A 20326-nucleotide genomic window follows, 5' to 3' on the forward strand; every position below is an offset into this window, starting at 1 on the left:
TTCACAAAAAAAAAAACGTTATGTTTTTTTAATGAGGGATAAAAAACTTTTTTGGTTTAACTACTTCAGCTTAAAAGCATAACATAATATCTTTTTAATATAGAATAAAAAACTTTTTAAAATATTCTTTTAAACTTCATTATTTACAACATGTATAGCCGATATCACATATATATATTTTTAATTTTTTCATAAGAAATATTAAAATTTTAAATAATTTTTTTAATTTTTTCAGGTTGATCCAAACTGACCTATAAAATCCAGGATCCGAACCGTTAACCAGATCAACCCAAACCAGGTTTGATAACTTAAAGGTGTTCAGGGGTCATTTTCCATCTTCTTTTCCACGACTACTGAGATGTATACTTTTCGGAGTTTTCAGCGGATATTATACGCATCGATCCGCCGACCATACGATCTGGCCCCCTATTTGACTGATGATTTTAATTTGCAGGCCCTACGATCATTGTCACCTTTTTCTCTACCTTGGAGGTGTTCTTGATGCATTTTTCTTCATCTTATTTCCACAACAACTACCGGAATATTCAACTGATAACTTTAATTGGCAGACACTACGATCGGGCACCGTGTTGACTCTGATGCTTTTCTTGTCACTATTACATATTCAACGAAATTGAGCGTTTCTCACCCAAAACCAAACAACAATCAAGGCCATTACTTTTCCATTCCTGCATTTGCTATCCTATTTCAAATAAAAGACTAACAGAACTTGATTTGTGAGAGCTTCAATACCCTCATTTTTAAGGCAACGAAAAGCACTTTCGCTTTGGCGGCCCATCTGGTTTTCCTATTATACAACTACTTTAGATTTTGCTGCTTGATCTTCAGGGAATTCGAGCTTCACATTTTCCTTTAAGCCTCCAAAATGTTGCCAAGTTCAGCTAGTATTTCATTCTTTCAGCTATAAAGAAACCTTTACTCATTAATCCTCAACCTCTTTCACATTTATTGCATACTTGAATACAGCATGGCCCATTCTATTTGGCTTTCGGTTTTCTATACGGTTATCTTGTACATTCCTTTAATCGCAGCCCAGCAATTTGCATATCGATACCATATATGTACGAATGATTCTACTTATACAACGAATAGTTCTTTCCCATTAAACCTCAATGCCTCTCTCTCTTCTCTCTACGAAAATGCCTCTCGTAGCGATGATTTTAGCAGTATCAGTGTCGGTCAGAATTCTGATAGAGTGTATGCGCTCTTCCTGTGCAGAGGAGATAACTCCCCTGAGTTATGTCAGGGTTGCATCAAGACCACCAGTGAAGATATCATGATTCGCTGCCCGAATTACAAAGAAGCAATTATTTGGTATGATAGGTGCATGTTACGTTACTCTAACCGTTCTATATTCTCTGTTACAGAGGAACGGCCGAAAGCATGGCTGTGGAATGTGAATGATATTGGAGGTGTTATGGATCAAAATCAATTTAATGCCAGTTTGGGAGGCTTGATGAACCAGCTTATTAATCGTGCTGCGTCTTCTAGTAATTTGTTTGCAATGGGAGACACAAATGGAACAGCATTTAATAGAATATATGGAACGGTACAATGCACTCCAGATATATCTCCATCTCAATGCAGAATATGCTTATCTGGTTGCGTCAGCGATATTCCTAGGTGCTGTAATGGAAAGCAAGGGGGTAATGTTCTCACACCAAGTTGCAGTATGAGGTTTGAAATTTACCCTTTCTACACTGCTCCGCTAGCCCCACCCCCTCCTGCAAGTTCCCCATCTCCGCCAACACCACCAGCAACCTCTTTAAATCCCAGTGGTATGCATTTTATTCATTACCGCTTTTAAGACATGATTTCTACCATATTACCAAAAAACTGTTCATTTTTATGCAGGAGAAAGGAAGGCTTCATCACGGACAATTGTATACATTTCAGTTCCCACTGGTGCCTTTGTGGTGCTATTGTTCTCCTTATGCTACTGTTATGTGCACCAGAAAGCAAGGAAGGAATACAACACTATTCAAGAGGGAAATGGTATAGAAAACATATAGAGAAATCTACCCAATATTTTATTTTTGTTAGTCCAATTAATTTGCTATATCGGCTGGCTTTGAACAATTCTTTTTTTCCATTTCCTGTAGTTGGGGATGAAATCACTTCGGTCCAATCATTACAATTTCAATTGGGAACCATTGAAGCTGCTACAAACAATTTTGCCGAAGAGAACAAGATTGGTAAGGGTGGATTTGGCGATGTCTACAGGGTAAGAAGTTAAACTGACATACTTTTCCTGAGTAATTCAGTCTTTAAAATCTAAATTCCATCTAAATAATGATCCCGTTATATTCAGGGAACACTTCCTAATGGACAGCACATAGCTGTGAAGAGGCTATCAAAACATTCTGGACAAGGTGCAGCAGAATTTAAGAATGAGGTTGTATTGGTAGCCAAGCTTCAACACAGGAATCTAGTGAGGGTGCAAGGATTTTGCGTGGAAGGAGAAGAAAAGATTCTTGTCTATGAATTTGTTCCAAACAAGAGCCTCGACTACTTCCTCTTTGGTTTGGCTTCTCTTAACATATATTTTGCGTGTGATGCATCCTGATTATTTGTTTTTCTTAGCTCCATCCGATTATTTAATTTTTTATATAAATTCATGAAGATCCTGCAAAACAAGGACTGTTGAATTGGTCAAGTCGTTACAAAATCATAGGGGGAATTGCTCGAGGTCTTCTTTATCTTCATGAAGATTCCCGTCTCCGAATCATCCACCGTGATCTTAAAGCAAGCAATGTTTTGTTGGATGGGGAAATGAACCCCAAGATTGCTGATTTTGGTATGGCCAAGATTTTTGGAGGGGATCAAAGTCAAGGAAATACCAGCAAAATCGCTGGAACATTGTAAGTACTTTTAAAGCCTAAATGCAATATTTTGTTCATCTACACTGCCATATATTAAATCCTTATCTTAGAGTATATATTGAAGGCATTGATTGTTGATGTTATGTTTCTGTATCCTATGCTGATTGGTGGACACTCAGTGGTTACATGCCTCCAGAGTACGCAATGCACGGACAGTTCTCCGTTAAGTCGGACGTGTATAGTTTCGGTGTCTTAATACTCGAGATTATTAGTGGCAAAAAGAACAGCAGTTTCTATCAATCAGACAATGGCCTGGACCTTGTGAGCTATGTAAGAGAAACTTAATTGCACAAATTTTATTTTATTTATGCTAAAACCAACGAGTATTTTGAAAGGGGAGAAAAAGAAGAATTTTCCATACATAGCTACTGATTGTTGCAGGCATGGAAACAATGGAAAAATGGGGCAGCACTGGAACTAATGGATGCAAGCTTAGGAGATTCTTACTCCAGAAATGAGATCACTAGATGCCTCCATATTGCCTTATTGTGTGTTCAAGAAGATCCAAACGATAGACCCACGTTGTCAACAATAGTTCTCATGCTCACTAGTTTCTCTGTAACGCTACCATTGCCTCGAGAGCCGGCATACCTTGGGCAAAGCAGGACCGTCCCGACCTTTCCAACAACAGAGCTCGAGTCTGACCGATCTACTTCCAAGTCGAAGCCTTTGTCCGTGAATGATATGTCTATCACAGAACTATATCCTCGTTAATGCAAAGAAAATAATCTTCAAAACACGCATGCATGTTTTAGTGTATACAGAGAATTGGAGAAGAAAATTTATGAAAGCTGTAAGGTCTTAAAAATCAAACAATTATTTTTTTATGTTCCTCCAGGTTCATTATGATATATTCTCTTGCCAAAACAATTCAATGAAGACTGCTTGTTCTAGCATTTTATGATTTCAGACTTCTATTGATTTTTATTAAATTAATTCTATGTCTTCTTAGTTGATCAGCGAACACTAGGTTCAATTTAGCTACAAAATCTGGAAATGTAGAACTTGTTAAATTAATTGAGATCAAACAAAAAACGGAGACTAGATTTCTGAATAATCTGTTTATTATGAATGCTTTGTCTTAACCTAATTACAAATAAAGTATATATAGGTTAAACTGAAAGTACTATTCTACCCTTAATAAATAAGACAACATAATTATTTAACATCTACCCTCAAACTCATGATGCGGCAGCTACAAGCATAGAGAGTTTGCCAACTAGAAAATGAAAACGAGATATGGAATGCGCCTTGGTAAAGAAATTTGCAATCTGCAATGAAGAAGGAACAAAAGGCAAAGTAATGGTTTCATGCTTGAGATGGTGACGAGTAAGATGACAATCGATTTCAATGTGCTTAGCTCGCTCATGAAAAACCGAGTTGTGAGCAATCTGAATAGAACTCTGGTTGTCACAATACATAGGAGTAGGATGGGAAAATGAAACTCTCATATCAGCAAGTAACCAACGTAACCAAATAATCTCTTTGGTAGTAGATGCCATGGCACGATATTCTGCTTCGGTGGATGATTGAGAAACAATAGATTGTTTCTTGCTCTTCCAAGAAATAAGAGAATCACCTAAAAAGATACAAAACCCGGTAACAGACTTGCGATCTGTGGGATCACTACCATGATCAGCATCACAGTATGCACACAACTCTAAGAAAGAGGTGGATGAAAGTAAAAGACTTTGAAAAACTGTACCCCGAAGATATCGTAAAATACGAAGAACAGTTGCCTAGTGAACAGTAGTAGGAGAAGCAACAAACTGACTAACAACATGAACAGTGTCGCACCCCAAAAAAAATCAGCGTGCGGCATCGGCTGGTGATTTTTATCGTTGTTGCGTTTTCTTGAATTTGGTTCGTTGGAGTCGCCACCTAGTAATTGATTGCGGGCTACTAGGAAACCGGATGTACTGGTCTCGTCAGAGATTCGCGGGTAAGGAACTGGTTGTGGTTAGGGAAGGTATTAGCACCCCTAACGCACCCTACCTAAGGTAAGCTGCTTCGTGAATTTGATGTGTTAAAGAAGTTTTAATAATTGTCTTTTCATCGGAAATTAGAAATATTACTTACGTATAAGTTAATAATTCTTAACCGTGATCCGATCAAAATATTAAATTCTTCTTTAATAGATTTGCAATTTTATCCTAAAAAATAAATAAAGAAATAAATAAAATAACAAATTCATAAAACAAATACAAACACACACCTACACTTTCACTATTTTTATTTCTTTTCTTTTTTTCTTTTCTTTTTCTTTTCTTTTACATCACAATACAAATACAAATACAAATACAAAATCAAAACAAATAAATAAAAATTACATTAATTAATTCAAAATTTACACAGTAGTCCCTAAAACTCCAAAAAATTGCAGGGAAACCCTTCTGCACCCCGGAACAGTGATGGGCACAGTGGCGGCGCGTCTTCCCACGCGCCACCGTCACTAGCGGCGCGTGGGTTCACGCGCCGCCGACCATGCTGGAAACGGGCGGATCTGCCCTGTTTTCTCCTTCTCTTCCCCTCCCTGCCAGCTGTGGGGAACGCAACACAAGAAATACACACAACACAATCGGTTTCAATTTTTTTAATTTTCTCAGATTTTTTAGTTTCCTCCTCTGTGGCAGATCTGGTTGTGAGGCGTCTTCGGTGCTGATGGCTGTTGGATCTCGATGTGTGGGCCGCTGGCGAGGACGGCGCTGCTGCTGCTGGCAGTGGAGGTAGGAGCCGCTGTCGAAGGGAACCGATCTGCGGTTCTGTTGTGCCGCTGGGGGAGGAGCTGGAGCTGCTGTGGAGATATCACCGGAGAAGGCCGGTCTGTGGTTCTGGTGATGACGGGGACGACTCTGTGGGCGCTGTTGCGGCCGACGGAGGGGAGCTTGTCCGGTGCGTGCAGCGGCCTGTGATGGCTGTCGATCGGTCAGCTGTTTTTGAGAAGGAGAGAGAGAGGGTGCAGTGGTGGGGGGCTGTTCGGTTCCTTTTTGTTGGATGAGAAGGGAGGCCTGCTGTGGTTGCTTTGAAAATGAGCAAAAATAGGGAAAAATGGTGATGGCTTCGGGGCGTGAGCAGGGGAGAACCGGGCTGTGGAGAATGGTGTTCGGTGGCGGAAGAAGAGAAAACTGAAAAATCAAAGTGGTGGGGGGGGCTGTTTGGCCGGTTCTTTTAGGAAGAAAAAAATGATGGTCGGGGGAGGATGGAGCAGCTACAAGAGAAGATGAGATCGGCTAAGAAGGTCTGTGTGGGGAGAAAAAAAATGAATTGGCTCTGGCGGTTGGAAAAATTCAAACCAGAGAGGGGGGCTGCTCTTGAAAAAAAGATAGGTTAGGTTTAGGTTTTTTTGTATTTTTTTTTGATGTTGTCAAAATTACCCCCCCCCTTTGTGTGAGTTAAAGACCAGTATTTATAGGCAAAAATGTTGCCAAGTTTTTCAACTTGGTCCCTCAACTTCTTTCTTTTTGTAAATTTTGATTTTTCTTATTTTTTTGTATTTTTTGAAAACGAGCAATATCAACGTCGACTCAAATGCGGAAAATCAATGATTTTAAAAATGACGCGTGAAAAATCGAACGCGTTTGAAAATATTTTAACAATTTAGATTCTTTTTTTAGACGACGTTGAAAAATGCTAAAATGATGAAAATATATTAAAAAACATATTTTTGGATTTTTTAAAATATATATCAAAAACATGGGTCAAAAATTGGGTAGCAACAAACAGCATATGCAATATCTGGACGAGTAATGGTGAGATATACCAAACTCCCAACAATAGTGCGGTATAAAGTAGGATCTATCAAAGGTAAACCATCAGAAGAAGAGTACCTTGCGTTAACCTCAATAGGAGTATCCACAGTCTTGTTATCAGTAAGTCTAGCCCACTCAAGAATATCTACAACATATTTCGACTGAGAAAGAAGGTAACCTCTAGGTGAGTATGCTACCTCAATACCCAGGAAATATCGAAGATAACCCAAATCCTTCATCTCAAATCGTCTAGTCAACTCTGTCTTCAAAACTGAAATACCATCAATGTCATCACCAGTAATAATCATGTCATCAACATATAAAGACAGAATGATACGACCTGCATCAATGCACTTAATAAAAAGAGCAGAATCATGACTGCTAGAAACAAAGCCAAGTGACGAGATCACAATAGAGAATTTCTCAAACCAAGCACGGGGTGCTTGTTTGAGACCATATAATGCTTTCTTAAGCTTACAAACATATCCAGAGTCATGTGAAATACCAGGAGGGGGTGCCATATAAACTTCTTCTTGAAGATCTCCATTCAAGAAGACATTTTTAACATCAAGTTGAGAAATATGCCATTGACGAATCGAAGCTACGACAATAAGAGTACGAATAGTAGTCATTTTTGCAACTGGAGCAAATGTCTCCTCATAGTCCATACCATACTGTTGAGAGTATCCTTTGGCAACCAACTTAGCTTTATATCGCTCAATAGACCCATCAGAATTAGTCTTGATCTTATACACCCAACGACAACCAACAACACTCTTACTAGGAGGTAGAGGAACCAGATCCCAAGTATCTGTCTTATGCAATGCAGAGAGTTCCTCATCCATAGCTTGCTGCCAAAGTGGATCAAGAATTGCCTCTTTATAGGAAGAGGGCTCAACAAGACAATGAATAGAAGCTAAAAAGGAAGTAAATGATGAAGAATAACAAGAATAAGCAAAATCTGTTAGTTTTGTGGACTTACGAATACGGATGGACTGACGTGGAGGTGGATCCACAATCTCAGATGAAGCTTGAGGGGTTGTAGATGAGAATGGAGCTTCAGGTGTGCCGGATCTATACTAATAAGATCAGATTTAGTCAGGTTATGAGTAGTGGATGGAATAGAAAAGAAAGGTATATGCTCAAGGAAGACAACATGACGAGACACATAAAGTTTCTGAGTTATTGGATCAAAACAACGATAACCCTTTTTACCTTCATCATAGCCCAAAAAGACACAAATAGCGGATCGAGACGATAGCTTACTTCGTTCTACATGAGGACGAAGAACGAAACAAGTACAACCAAAGACTCTAAATGAGGAATAATCAGGGACATACCCATATAAACTTTTTTAAAAGGAGATAGACCCGAACTATGAGAAAGATGGAATTGTATTAATCAAGCTTACAACAGTAAGAACAACTTCTCCCCAAAACTCACTAGGAACAAAAGCAGACAACAAGGGAGAACGAGTAGTTTCAATAATGTGCCTATGTTTTCTTTCAGCAACACCATTTTGCTCAGGAGTATCTGTACATGAAGTTTGGTGGATGGTTCCATCTAGGGCAAGCAATTGGCAAAATTTATTAGAAGTGTATTCCCCACCTAAATCACACCTAAAGCATTTGATCATAGTAGAATATTGAGTTTTGATAAGAGCTCGAAAAGCTGCATATATCTCAAAGAATTCAGAACGATGTTTCATTAAATAAACCCAACAATAACGAGTATGATCATCAATAAAAGAGACATAATATCGAGACCCTCCTTTTGTGGCAACAGGAGAAGGTCCCCATACATCAGAATGAATTAAATCAAATGGTGAAGAAGAAACAGAAAAACTTCGATTAAAAGGTAAGGCGGAAAATTTTGCCAATTTGCATCCACTACAATCAGAAATGTCACAAGTTTTCAAATTTCCTAAAGCTCCTGTGGATGCCAAAAATCTCAAACGAGAAGACAAAACATGACCTAGACGGGAATGCCATAAATAAAAACTAGAAGATGAAATACTTAAACGAAAGGAAGACAAATCAACGGTAGTTGTCACACGTGTGCGGCAACGCGGCGAAAATAAAAGTTTGTTTCCATTTTCTTAAATCTACAATGTAAATCTATATATATCTATAGGGATACAAGAAAATATTGTCTTTTGTTGGTAGAAAATGGAATGGGAGTCGACACCTAGTATTTTGGTCACTAGGAACCCTAACTGGTCTTAGAGATTGGGTACGGGGACTGGTTGCGTAAAGGGAAGGTATTAGCACCCCAAATACGCCCTACCTAAGGTAAGCTGCATTGTTTTATTGTCTGATAAAATCTAAGGTCTTTTCGTGTTTTCCTAGTTGTTGGTATGGTTTAAGAAAAGTCCTCCTCGGTAAGGAGATCTTTATCTTATCGGGTAAAATCCTAACCGTTCTAACGTTTATACCAAAACTTTATTAATAATATTTAGGAATACGTTTTACGTATAAATTCGTAATCCCAAATGCTAAACGAAAACAAAAAGATTTTTTTAGAATTTTTTTGAAATATTGGCCTAGTTCTCATGGCTTGAATAAACTGGTTATTAAAGCCAAAATCCATGCTAATACATATATTGTTTTGAAAATTTTCTTTGTTGTGTGAAAATATGATGTTATATATTTATATATATATATTGGAGAGGACTAGGCTGTATTTAAAACAAAAAAACAATTTTTTTTTGGAAAATATTATTATTTTTTTATGCTTTGACGAAAATCGGTATTTTTAATACTGGGTTTGTATCCTTACAGTATAAAAATACAACCCAATATTAATCCATCTTAAAAAAATGCAGAAAAATATCCACAATATTTTTAAGGACTTTTGAAAATTTTTTGAAAGTAAAAACATTTTTGTATTTTGAAAATCTTAAGGTTTTGACGAAAACCGGGTATTTTTAATACTGAATTTATATCTCTACGGTATAGAAATACAAACCATTATTATGTCATTTTGATAAAAATGCAAGAAAATCAACAATATTTTTTTAAAAAAAGATTTTTTCAAAAAATATATATATTTTTATATATATACACACATATATAACATTATAATATATTATAATATATAATATATTATATATTGTGGGCTGGGCCGGCCCAAATAAACGGGTCGGGCTCAACCCAACAATGAAAGGTTGGGCCGAACTCGGCCCAGACTGGGTTGGGCCGATCTCGGCCCAACCGGCCACATGCTTCTTCTAGTCTGGGTCGGACTCGGCCCAGACCTAAAGGCTGGGCCAGAACCGGTCTGGCCCAGGAGAAAAAATAGAAACGGGGAGGGGAATTAATTTTCCCCTCCCCTCCTCCTGCATGCAACAAAACTATGCATGCAGGAGATAACGTTTTTTTTTTTTTTAAAACAAAACGATGCAAGGGGGGGAGAGGACGTTACCTGGCGTGGAGGAGGCGGTCGCTGGTGGTGCGGCGGTGGCGTGGCTCGCGTACGGCAGATCCGGGCGGTGCTGTGGCGGTTCGAACGACGGCGAGAGAGACTTCTTCCCCTTTTCTTTGTTTACGTTTCAGCTTTTCCTTTTGTTTTCAGTCGGTTCAGGCATAGTATTAAAACCTAGACCGGCCCGGCGGGTCGACCCGGGACCCGGCCGACCCGGGCATGGGACCGGTCCGGGTGAAGGCCAAAACCCGCTTTGGAATTGGCCCAGCCAGACCCGGTCGACCCGGGACCCAGTTGACCCGGTCAACACCCGGCCCCAAACCCATTGACTTTTTTTTTTGTTTTTTTTTTTTGCTAAAACAACGTCGTTTTGATTTTTTAAAAAAAATTAAAAAATAAATTTTGACCCGGTGGACCCGGTGACCCGGTCGAGACCAGGTGACCCGGTCAAAACCCGGAACCCGGGCCTTGGACCGGGCCGACCACCGGGCCGGGTCTTAAAACTATGGGTTCAGGTATTCTCTTTCCCCTTCTCTCTTTCTTCTCTTTTTTTGTTTGTTTGTTTCCTTCTAACTTCTCTCTTTCGTTCTCTCTCTCTCCTCCCTTCCAGTTTTTTTCTCCATTTATAGGAGAGAAAGGGTGCTGGGACCATTGTTAGTGCGCCTTGGAGCGGGTTTCGCGGGCGGCTGGTCGGCCACCACCCGCGACAGCAAAGCGCCGCTCCCTTGCTTTCGGCGGGGCGAGCGGTCGATGGTCGGCCATTGAGTTTGGTCGGTGGTCTAGTGTTTCGGGTTGGTCGGTGGGTGCGAGGAGAGAGAGGCGGGAATATTTTGAGGAAGAAAAACCATTTTTCCTTCTCCCCTGCAACAAGTGCAGGGAGGAAGACGAAAGAGGAACAGTGCCGTTCAAAACGGCATCGTTCGGTCCTTATTTTTTTTTTAAGTATGAAACGACGTCGTTTTGGATATAACGCGCCGTTTCATTTAAAAAAATGGCGCCAGAATATGCTTTTGCGAATCAGTCCTTAATTTATACTTTGGCTATTAAGTCCTTCAATCTAATCCTCATTTAAAAAAAAAACTTCAATTGCGTCCCTGCCAATTTCGGTCCTCGCCCCCATAGTTGGCCGCGTTTTTCACTTTAGGCCTTGGCCTCTGATTTATGCAATTGAGCCCTCAATTGATTAATAAACTTTCAATTTCTTCAATTAGGCCCCTGAACCGAATAATTGCAGCCCTTCCATTTACGCGCCTCTTCCAATTTGGTCCCTGGTTTCGGATTTTCTTAATTAAGTCCCTAATTGGACATTAAACTTCAATATTTATGCAATTAAGCCCCTGATTTGGCCTAATAAATTCCTAAAAAATATATTTTGGCCCCAGAACTTAAATTTCTTCTAATTAAAGCCCAAATTGACTTAAAAATCAAATTTTCTTGCAATCAAATCCCCTATAAAATCAATTAAAAATCCAATTAAGTCCATAAACATCCAAACTTGGGCTTTTCTCCTCAAAATTCAAATTTCCTTCTCAACAAGGCTCTCATCCTTCAAGAATATACTGTCAAAAATCTAATCTTTGTATTTTTTAACCTCCTTGACCAATTTTCCGACCATTTTCTAAGCGCTTCTGCCTCCTGTTATTTTTCTAACCTTCTTTGGCTATTTATTTTATTTTTTTGCAGGGACCCAAAAATGGGTTACAACAGATGCCCCCTCTTTATAAAGCTTACGGAGCAAAGGTTTTGCGCAGTAAGTTTTATAAAGATAATCCAAACTAAACTCCTGAAACTGATTTGGTCGAAGCTTGATCGATCTGAAACTCTTTCTTTACAACAATCCTCTTCGGCCATTGGAATCCCATCTGGCGATTCCCTTTAACGAAAATGAAATATGAGGTCCCTTCTGGCGACCTTCTTTGACAAATATTGAAATATGAGATCCCTTCTGGCGATCTCCTTTAATCAACTTGGAATCCCATCTGGCGATTCCTATATGAAATATGAGATATGAGGTCCCATCTGGCGACTTCCTTTGATGAATATCGAAATATGAGATCCCTTCTGGCGATCTCCTTTAACTTGGAATCCCATTTGGCGATTCCTTTTATTCAAAGCTGAAATATGAGGTCCCTTCTGGCGACCTCCTTGGATGAATATCAAAATATGAGATCCCTTCTGGCGATCTCCTTTAATCAATTTGGAATCCCATCTGGTGATTCCTTTTTTAACCAACATGAAATATGAGGTCCCATCTGGCGACCTCCAAATAACGAAACACGAGATCCCTTCTGGCGATCTCAAACAACTTGGAATCCCATCTAGCGATTCCTCCTAACAAACATGAGATACGAGGTCCCATCTGGCGACCTCCAAATACCAAAATACGAGATCCCTTCTGGCGATCTCCATCAACTTGGAATCCCATCTGGCAATTCCTTTTATTCAAACATGAAATATGAGGTCCCTTCTGGCGACCTTCATCAAAATATGAGATCCTTTCTGGCGATCTCAAACAACTTGGAATCCTATCTGGCGATTCCTTTTTATTCAAAGCTGAAATATGAGGTCCCTTCTAGCGACCTTCATCGAAATACGAGATCCCTTCTGGCGACCTTCATCGAAATACAAGATCCCTTCTAGCAATCTCAAACAACTTGGAATCCCATCTGGTGATTCCTTTTATCAAAAGTTGAAATTTGAGGTCCCTTCTGGCGACCTCCATTGATGAATATCGAAATACGAGATCCCTTCTGGCGATCTCAAACAACTTGGAATCCCATCTGGCGATTCCTGGAATCCCATCTGGTGATTCCCCTTTTACCGATTGCTATCGATGTCGTTCTTCCTGCTGGCAGGGTTTGAAAATTATTATCTTCTCTTCTCGTTGTTCTAAAATCAACTCAATGATTCTTTCTTCATCCACAATCTTGTTGGAATGCACTAAGGTCTCCTCCTGTAACGATCCAAAAACATATATGCAATGATTTATGATTAGATGCCATGCATGCATTCGTACCTGGTTTTGAAACATAGGCCCCATCCTCTTCTTCTAGTTCATGAGACTCCCTCTTAACATGAGCTTGCTTGTGAAGTCATATGCTGGATTCATCTCTCGTGTTGCCTCCTATCATATCTTGGGGAAGAAGTCTTCGACTTTTTACAAGTAGCCTTTTTTCTCAAAATGTATGACTTGTCATTGCCTCTTTGTCATGCTTTTCTCAATTAACCTGTCCCAATCAGCTTCTGAGACTGCAGATCTTGTATACAACAAAAGGAACCAGAAAACATGACTAAATAATCACCAGAATCACATATTTGACCAATAGACGCAAGATTCAATTTGAGTTGTGGAATAAGATAAACATTAGGGAGAGACATGTGAGGTGTGACAACAGAACCAACAACTGTTAAGGGCATTTGAGTGCCATCAGCAGTCATAACAGGAATGGAGGACAAAGGGGATACAAAGGTAAAAGATGAGGAATCTGGAGACATATGATGAGAAGCACCAGAATCCAAGACCCATTCAGAATGTGACATACCTGAGGAACTATGAGGCAACTGACCTATGGAAGAAGAAGCGGACATTGCTTATGGCTGCAAGGAGAGAAACTTCTGAAATTGCTCAGCCAAAATATTAGGATCGATAATAGAACCCGAGGAAGCTACTGCTGTAGTATTGTGGTGTTGTGGTTTATAACCCTGAGGTGGTTTATGAGCATTAGATTGTGACTGATTGCCAGACTTCCAAACTTGATTCTGCTGTCTCAACTTAGGACACTGAGCCTTCCAATGACCTTTCTGCTTACATAAACTGCACTCATCGAAGCCAACCCTTGTGTAAGGCTTATTCTGATGATTAGAGAATGGCTTAGAAGGCACTGCTAATACTGAAGGATTTGAAGCAAAAAGAATTCCCTTTTCAGAATAAGACTGAAGACGTATTTCTTCAGCCAATAACTCACTAACAACAGAGTCAACAGAAGGCAGTGGAGAATGATGCAGAATTGAACCTCTAAGTCCTTCGAAATCACTGCGAAGTGCTGTTAAAAACTGTACCAATCGTTGCTGCTCTCTACGCTCAATATAGGCACCACATGCCTTTAATTCTGCCGATTCTGTAAGAGCCAATTGATCCCAAAGATCTGTCATAGCAGAATAAAACTCTTGGATACTCATATTCTTCTGATGAAGAGCTCGCATGTCATTCTCTAATTGATATTGTTTTGCAAAATTTGATTGTGTGAATAACCTTTGCAGATGATCCCAAACCTCTTTTGTTGTCTCATACTTCGCCAACTGCATACCTATCGAATGCTCAACAGAATTGTTGATCCAAGTAATGATCTTTGCATTATTTGCTTCCCATGTATCTATCAAAACAACATCTCCCTCCTCAACATTCTTAGGTATTATATAAGTCCCACTAACATACCCCCACATCTTCTTATCCTTAAGGAAATTTCTCATCACATAACTCCAATACGAATAATTCTTCCCATCCAACCTCACACTCACAGACTGAAGTGAATCATCTCTTTCAGTAGCCATAATCAACAATCACAAATAACCAGAATGCAAAAGCAGCGGAAACAAAATACAAAATTGCAGAAACTAAACAAATCTCTTCTCAAAATTATACGATTACTCCAAAACACAAAACAAATTTGCAAAAACTGAATGCAAATACCAAATTGCAGATGCTGAAGGGAAGACGGAATACCAAAATAATTGCAGAAACTGTCAAAATACCTAATTTTGCAGAAGCGGAAGACAAAATATCACTCCAAAAAAATGTTGGATCCGCGAAGCTGTATTTGGGATTAAGCCTCGTTCCATAAAACCAGCTCTGATACCATGTTAAATTAATTGAGATCAAACACAAAACGGAGGCTAGATTTCTGAATAATCTATTTATTATGAATGCTTTGTCTTAACCTAATTACAAATAAAGTATATATAGGTTAAACTGAAGTACTATTCTACCCTTAATAAATAAGACAACATAAATATTATTTAACAGAACTTTATGCAGTGTAACCTACTACCAGTTGGAATATTTCATGGATAAATATCCTATTTTCAAATTGTACTACATTAAATGATAAGGCAATATATGGAAGCGTAAATTTTATTTAGGAAATACGGTACCGAAACAGAGTGAGTTACAAATTAGTCCTTTTAGTTTCAAAAACTAATTAAATAGTCTTTTTTTTGTCTGTTTCATGTTTTTCTTTTAAATATTTTTATGTTTTAAGAAATATAAAAATAAAAACGATAAATAAATAATATTAATCTAAACATGGTTAATACTAGTCAAGAAACTCAATAATTACTTTTTTAAACAAGAGGAATGTTCAATTTATTTTTGTAAAACTATTTAAACAGAATCGTTTATGTATGGGAAAAAAAAAGTCAATGGTCAATCTCATTTTAAGGGTTTTTTTTTTTTTTTGGAAATGGTCTAATTCAAAATTCATGGATTTTTTTAATCTCCTTAAATTTAACAAATTTGGAAAAACTTGAATTGAATCTAGGTATTTCTATGACTATTTAATAGATTTGAAAAAAAAAAAGTGCTTGGGGCTTGACTTGATAATCTAAGTTATCTTGAAGAACAAGTTTATTTTAAAGAATAGAATAGAAAAATCCTTCGATTCTTAAATGAACACTTATATATATATATATATATATATTAAGTAAAAGAATAAATAAAATATAAATATCTATTTTTTTTATTTAATAGATAATGAATAACTCAATTAGAAAACAAATACAATAAAATAATTTGGTTATGTAAATAGAGTCAGAATAAAAAAAATTTAAAGAGAATGGATCAGAAATGAGGAATTACTTTGATTACTCATGTTTAGTTGGCATTGTTGAGTTTAGAACCCCAAACCGATTGTCGATGATAAGAGGAAAATGAGGGTGTAGAAGTCAAAAAATAAAAATTAAATTAGGGTGTAGAAGGAAAATTGATTGAAAGCATAATTTTAAAAACTAGCCCGGCTTGATGGGTTGGCGCAAGCGACTCAAGATTGAGCTTAAAAAAAATAAAAAAATTCAAAATAACTTGATTGATCCGATAAGTTGACTTTAATGATCTAGCTAATGGTACTCAGTGGAAGGTTCGTTGCTAAACGAATAAAAGTTAATATAGGAATAACATATAAGATTATCCTATACACCTCTTAAAACTAATTTTAAGCTAGAAAAATATCTTCATCCACTTTTCTTAATCCAACAAAATATCAAAATTAATTATCGGATGCAGACTTTTTTTTCTCCTCCCGGAAACAAAAGATCCTGATGATCTTTATTAGTTATTAGGTCTCAAAGTCTTTACTAGTTTAGATAGTTCTTCATAATCATCATTTAAGCCGAGGGATTTTAGATGAAAACATCTATTTTCATCAATTTTAGTTTGAAAACACTTAATAAACATTCAAGAACCTTTAAATATAGTCTATCAAGCCAAAAAAACCCTAAGATAGCCAAAAACACAAATTCCTAAGAAAAAGTTTTTTCTCTCGATTAATCTATTTTTCTAAACAAAATGACTATTCAAAACAACCATCAATAAACTTTTATTATCATATGATACTCGTTAACATAAAAAATAACAAGTTTCATGTTACAAGATCAAGTATCCTATAATTAGACTTACAAGCGGAAGTTCAGCAAGATCAAAAGCAGAAGTTCACCAGGAAATAATTGTAGAATGCAACAACACGAGTTACAACTGTAGTTGCAAATGATTCTACAGCAAGATCAAGAATACACGTGGCAATGTTAGTTAGTTAGTTATTCAATTACATAAGTTAATAATTAGTTACAAGATCACTTGGTACTTAGGATAAGCTGGTATGAAATGAATCAATGTACAACCTTGCAATCCAAGTAATAAAAATTCCAGCATTGATTGAGTAGTATTTTCACCTCCTTTCTCTTCTTCATTCTTTCTCTTATTCTTCTTTCAAATTCTAGTACATTTGCTTTGTTTGATAATAATAATCCAGTATCTTAACATTTCATCGCGGGATGGAACAATTTTTTCTCTTTTTGTTATTTTCAAGTGACTTTCTTGTCTCTCTTTAAAAGTCAAATACAGAAAAATAAATAAAATAAAATTTTAAATCAAAAATAAAAATTATTTATTTCATTGTTGAGAATCTGGGAATATATATACATATTACTTTTTAGTCCTCTATCATTATTTTGGTATTTTTCCACAATTTCAATCCTAATTCTATTGATCAAATTAGGTTAGAAGGACTCAATTACAAGAAAAAAAAAGCTTAGAAAGAAAAAAAAATACTTCACTATTCATATGAATAATGGAACACCTAGAAAAAAACCCAGTTTTTTAGTATATAGTGTAATATAATATGCCGCGGTAAATTTAATTCAACCATGCAAATCTAATCCAATGTGGGCTTGAAGATGGCATGGAAGCTATACAAGAGTATCAAGCTTGTTTTGGTTCTTCACTTACAAAGATGGTGTATGAAGCAGTCGCTAATATCGTTAAATCCTCACTCGGTTTTGTTGAATTCGAAAAGATATAGTAAAAGAGTTTTATATTTTTTTTATGGGTTAGATTAATTTTTCTTTAACATAAAAATAAATAAATATATAGGGTTATCAAAAATCAATGCATATATATAATAAAACTAAGCTAGAATTAAAACCATTATGGAGGCCTACCAAAAAAAAAAAAAAGATTGTAGCTATTATCAAAACCGTGTTGTTAACTAATAAATTTTTTTTTTATGCAAAAATAAAAAATAAAAATTGTAGCCATTAGCAATGTATTTTTCATAGCAAGAAGAAGTTTTTTTATTCTAATTTAATTTTTATTATTGTGAGTCAGAACCATTTCATAGGGCTAAAAAAACAGCAAACAGTGTTATAAAATTTCATATAAAAAAAACAATTGATTGAATGCTATTTAATCAAAGTAACAAAAAATTAAAAATAGGTTAGGCATTAGCATGAGCATGCGTGACTAAAGCATTAAAAGAGGTCTTAACCGTGTTCTAGCTTTTTTTTTTCTTCTTCTTATATGAAAAGGTAAATAATGTATTATTCACTCTTTAAAAAAAAAAAATAGAATCATCATAGATGACATGTTTTTTATTGGCTTAGTTTTCAACAATAAAAGATAACTAGAAAGTCAGGTCATAGATATTTTATTTCTAAGAATTTAATTTTTAACAAACATTTTATTCAAAATATCTAAAAAAACACCCTAAATACTTTGAAACTCACTTATGGTCTTAAATAACCCTAAAAATAGTCCAAAAACCTCCAATTGACTTGAATTTAAAAACTTCTCAAGCTTACATCTACTACTTTTAGTTATGAGAATGCCAAAAAATATTCTAATGAAACTCATCTTATCGAATAAAAATGCATTGATATTAAGATCAAACTTCTCGTTGTTGGAATTAGTATCAATTGATACATTTTCTTTTTTCAACCTGAATTTGATGACTCTTTGTACCAAGAACTTAAAAAAAAAATTAGACTAAAATTAAATATTGAAAAAAATAAATAGACTAAAATTTTTAACTTAGAAATCAGAAGAACCAAAGTAAACTTTTCTAAACAATTTTGAAATTGGGAACCTTTCTTTTTTGCTTTACTCCTATTTCTTTTAATTTTTTCCTTTTTTAATAAATTTACTTAATTTGGTCATCAATTTAGTTCTAACAATTCAAATCAATAAAAAATTATTAATTATTTCTTAAAATGTAATTTTCTTTTATCCATATCTTGATATTAAAATAATTGTTATTTTCTGAATTTGAAGGCAACAATAATTTGCCTTCTTCTTTATTTTTATTTTTTTGTAATTGTAATTTACTACAGGGTTTTGTTACTCCAAGTCTTCAATATCCAAGTTCTGAATTTCCAACACAATAAATGTAGTATTGTAGGTCATCGTGAAGGTCCAACTTTTATGAGAAAGTAGACAAATAGTTTTTTCTTTCTTGGAAAATATTCAACTAGACAAGTCTTCAAACCACACAAGAAGTAATACTATGCGACAGAGTCAATTGCTTGTTTTCTTTCTTTCTTTTTTTTTTTTTTTTTTTTTTTTTTGTCGTGGCCAATGCGTTTTTAAATTTTCCACAAGGTTTTGCAGAATTTTTGAAAAATCTGATTTTCCTGGAAAGTAGGGGAACAATAATTTTTTCCAAGGAAATTAATTCGGCACTCGAGATTGGTCTGAGGAAAGCAGTCAAGAAGAGGAAAACCATGAAAGTCACCACTTCACATTGTGATTGTGATCGTTTCTCTTTGGATGAGTATCTTGAAAAAAGATTAAAAAAAAAAAAACTAGTCCCTCTAGTTTGAAAAAGCCAATATCACATCCTCATATTTTTATTTTAAAAATATTATTTTGATTATATATAAATGCAAAGAAACCCACGGAAATTTGATCATTTAAAAAAAAAAACTAGGTACACTTTTAAAAAATTAATTAACGGTCATAGACAAACAAGTGTGCAAGGTATGTGGTTTTTGAAATTAGAAGGATTGAGGTATTATATCACTGAAATACAGGGACTAAATTATTATTTACGTGTTTATGAACCAGATCGAAAAGAATTATCACAACTCAAGCAATCAACCCATATATCATAAGGATTAAAATATGAAAAGTAGTTTATAAAGCATATTCAACCATAAGAACAAACACCCCCAAATTAATTTACACATGAAGAAAGAAATTTTTAGAAAATCTCAATTCAATTCCTATTTGAAAGAAAATAAGAGAATTGGAGCAAAGGAGAGTAATTGTTGTGTTTGAATGGTAAGAGTGTAGGTTACTGTGATGGAGAAGAATAATATAAGAGCTAGAACGTCTCTTCTCTTAAGAACTTTGAATGAATGGAGAATCTTACAGCATGGAGAATGAATGGTCGGATGAAAGCAGCATGTGGCAAAAAAAAAAAGAAGAAAAATTCAGAAAGATTAATAGAAATTAATAACTAAATTGAAAATCCTAGAGATACTTGTAACAATTATTCACTACGATTAGTGTTTTATTAATCATTGTCACCTTTTTCTCTACCTTGGAAGTGTTCTTGATGCTTTTTTCTTCATCATATTTCCACAATAACTTTAATTGGCAGACGCTACGATCGGGCACCGTGTTGACTCTGATGCTTTTCTTGTCACTATTACATATTCAACGAACCTGAGTGTTTCTCACCTAAAACCAAACAACAATGAAGG

The 20326-nt window shown here is 36.0% G+C and overlaps 1 protein-coding gene across 2 annotated transcripts; it reads left to right on the top strand.

The window, feature by feature from the left end:
- Positions 1-727: 727 nt before the first annotated feature.
- Positions 728-3807, top strand: LOC118058666 (cysteine-rich receptor-like protein kinase 10). 2 transcript variants are annotated; one of them, XM_073408845.1, is made up of 8 exons: positions 982-1082; positions 1240-1799; positions 1876-2016; positions 2124-2245; positions 2333-2543; positions 2645-2882; positions 3023-3173; positions 3285-3807. In XM_073408845.1, the coding sequence occupies exons 2-8, from the start codon at positions 1298-1300 to the stop codon at positions 3615-3617; spliced, it is 1698 nt and encodes a 565-aa protein (XP_073264946.1). In that variant the 5' UTR covers positions 982-1082; positions 1240-1297; the 3' UTR covers positions 3618-3807. The 2 variants fall into 2 exon arrangements, with proteins under 2 accessions (XP_034927284.1, XP_073264946.1); XM_035071393.2 differs by having other exon boundaries at positions 728-1799.
- Positions 3808-20326: the final 16519 nt, after the last annotated feature.

This window comes from Populus alba, chromosome 4 (assembly GCF_005239225.2).
Source record: "Populus alba chromosome 4, ASM523922v2, whole genome shotgun sequence".
Taxonomy (NCBI): domain Eukaryota; kingdom Viridiplantae; phylum Streptophyta; class Magnoliopsida; order Malpighiales; family Salicaceae; genus Populus; species Populus alba.

What these genes read in the sequence shown, in the direction of transcription:
- LOC118058666 (XM_035071393.2), top strand. Translation starts at nt 989, where the DNA reads ATGGCCCATTCTATTTGGCTTTCGGTTTTCTATACGGTTATCTTGTAC. An exon ending in AACCTCTTTAAATCCCAGTG is followed by an intron (nt 1,800 to 1,875) that starts GTATGCATTTTA and finishes ATTTTTATGCAG; the next exon opens with GAGAAAGGAAGGCTTCATCA. An exon ending in GATTTGGCGATGTCTACAGG is followed by an intron (nt 2,246 to 2,332) that starts GTAAGAAGTTAA and finishes CGTTATATTCAG; the next exon opens with GGAACACTTCCTAATGGACA.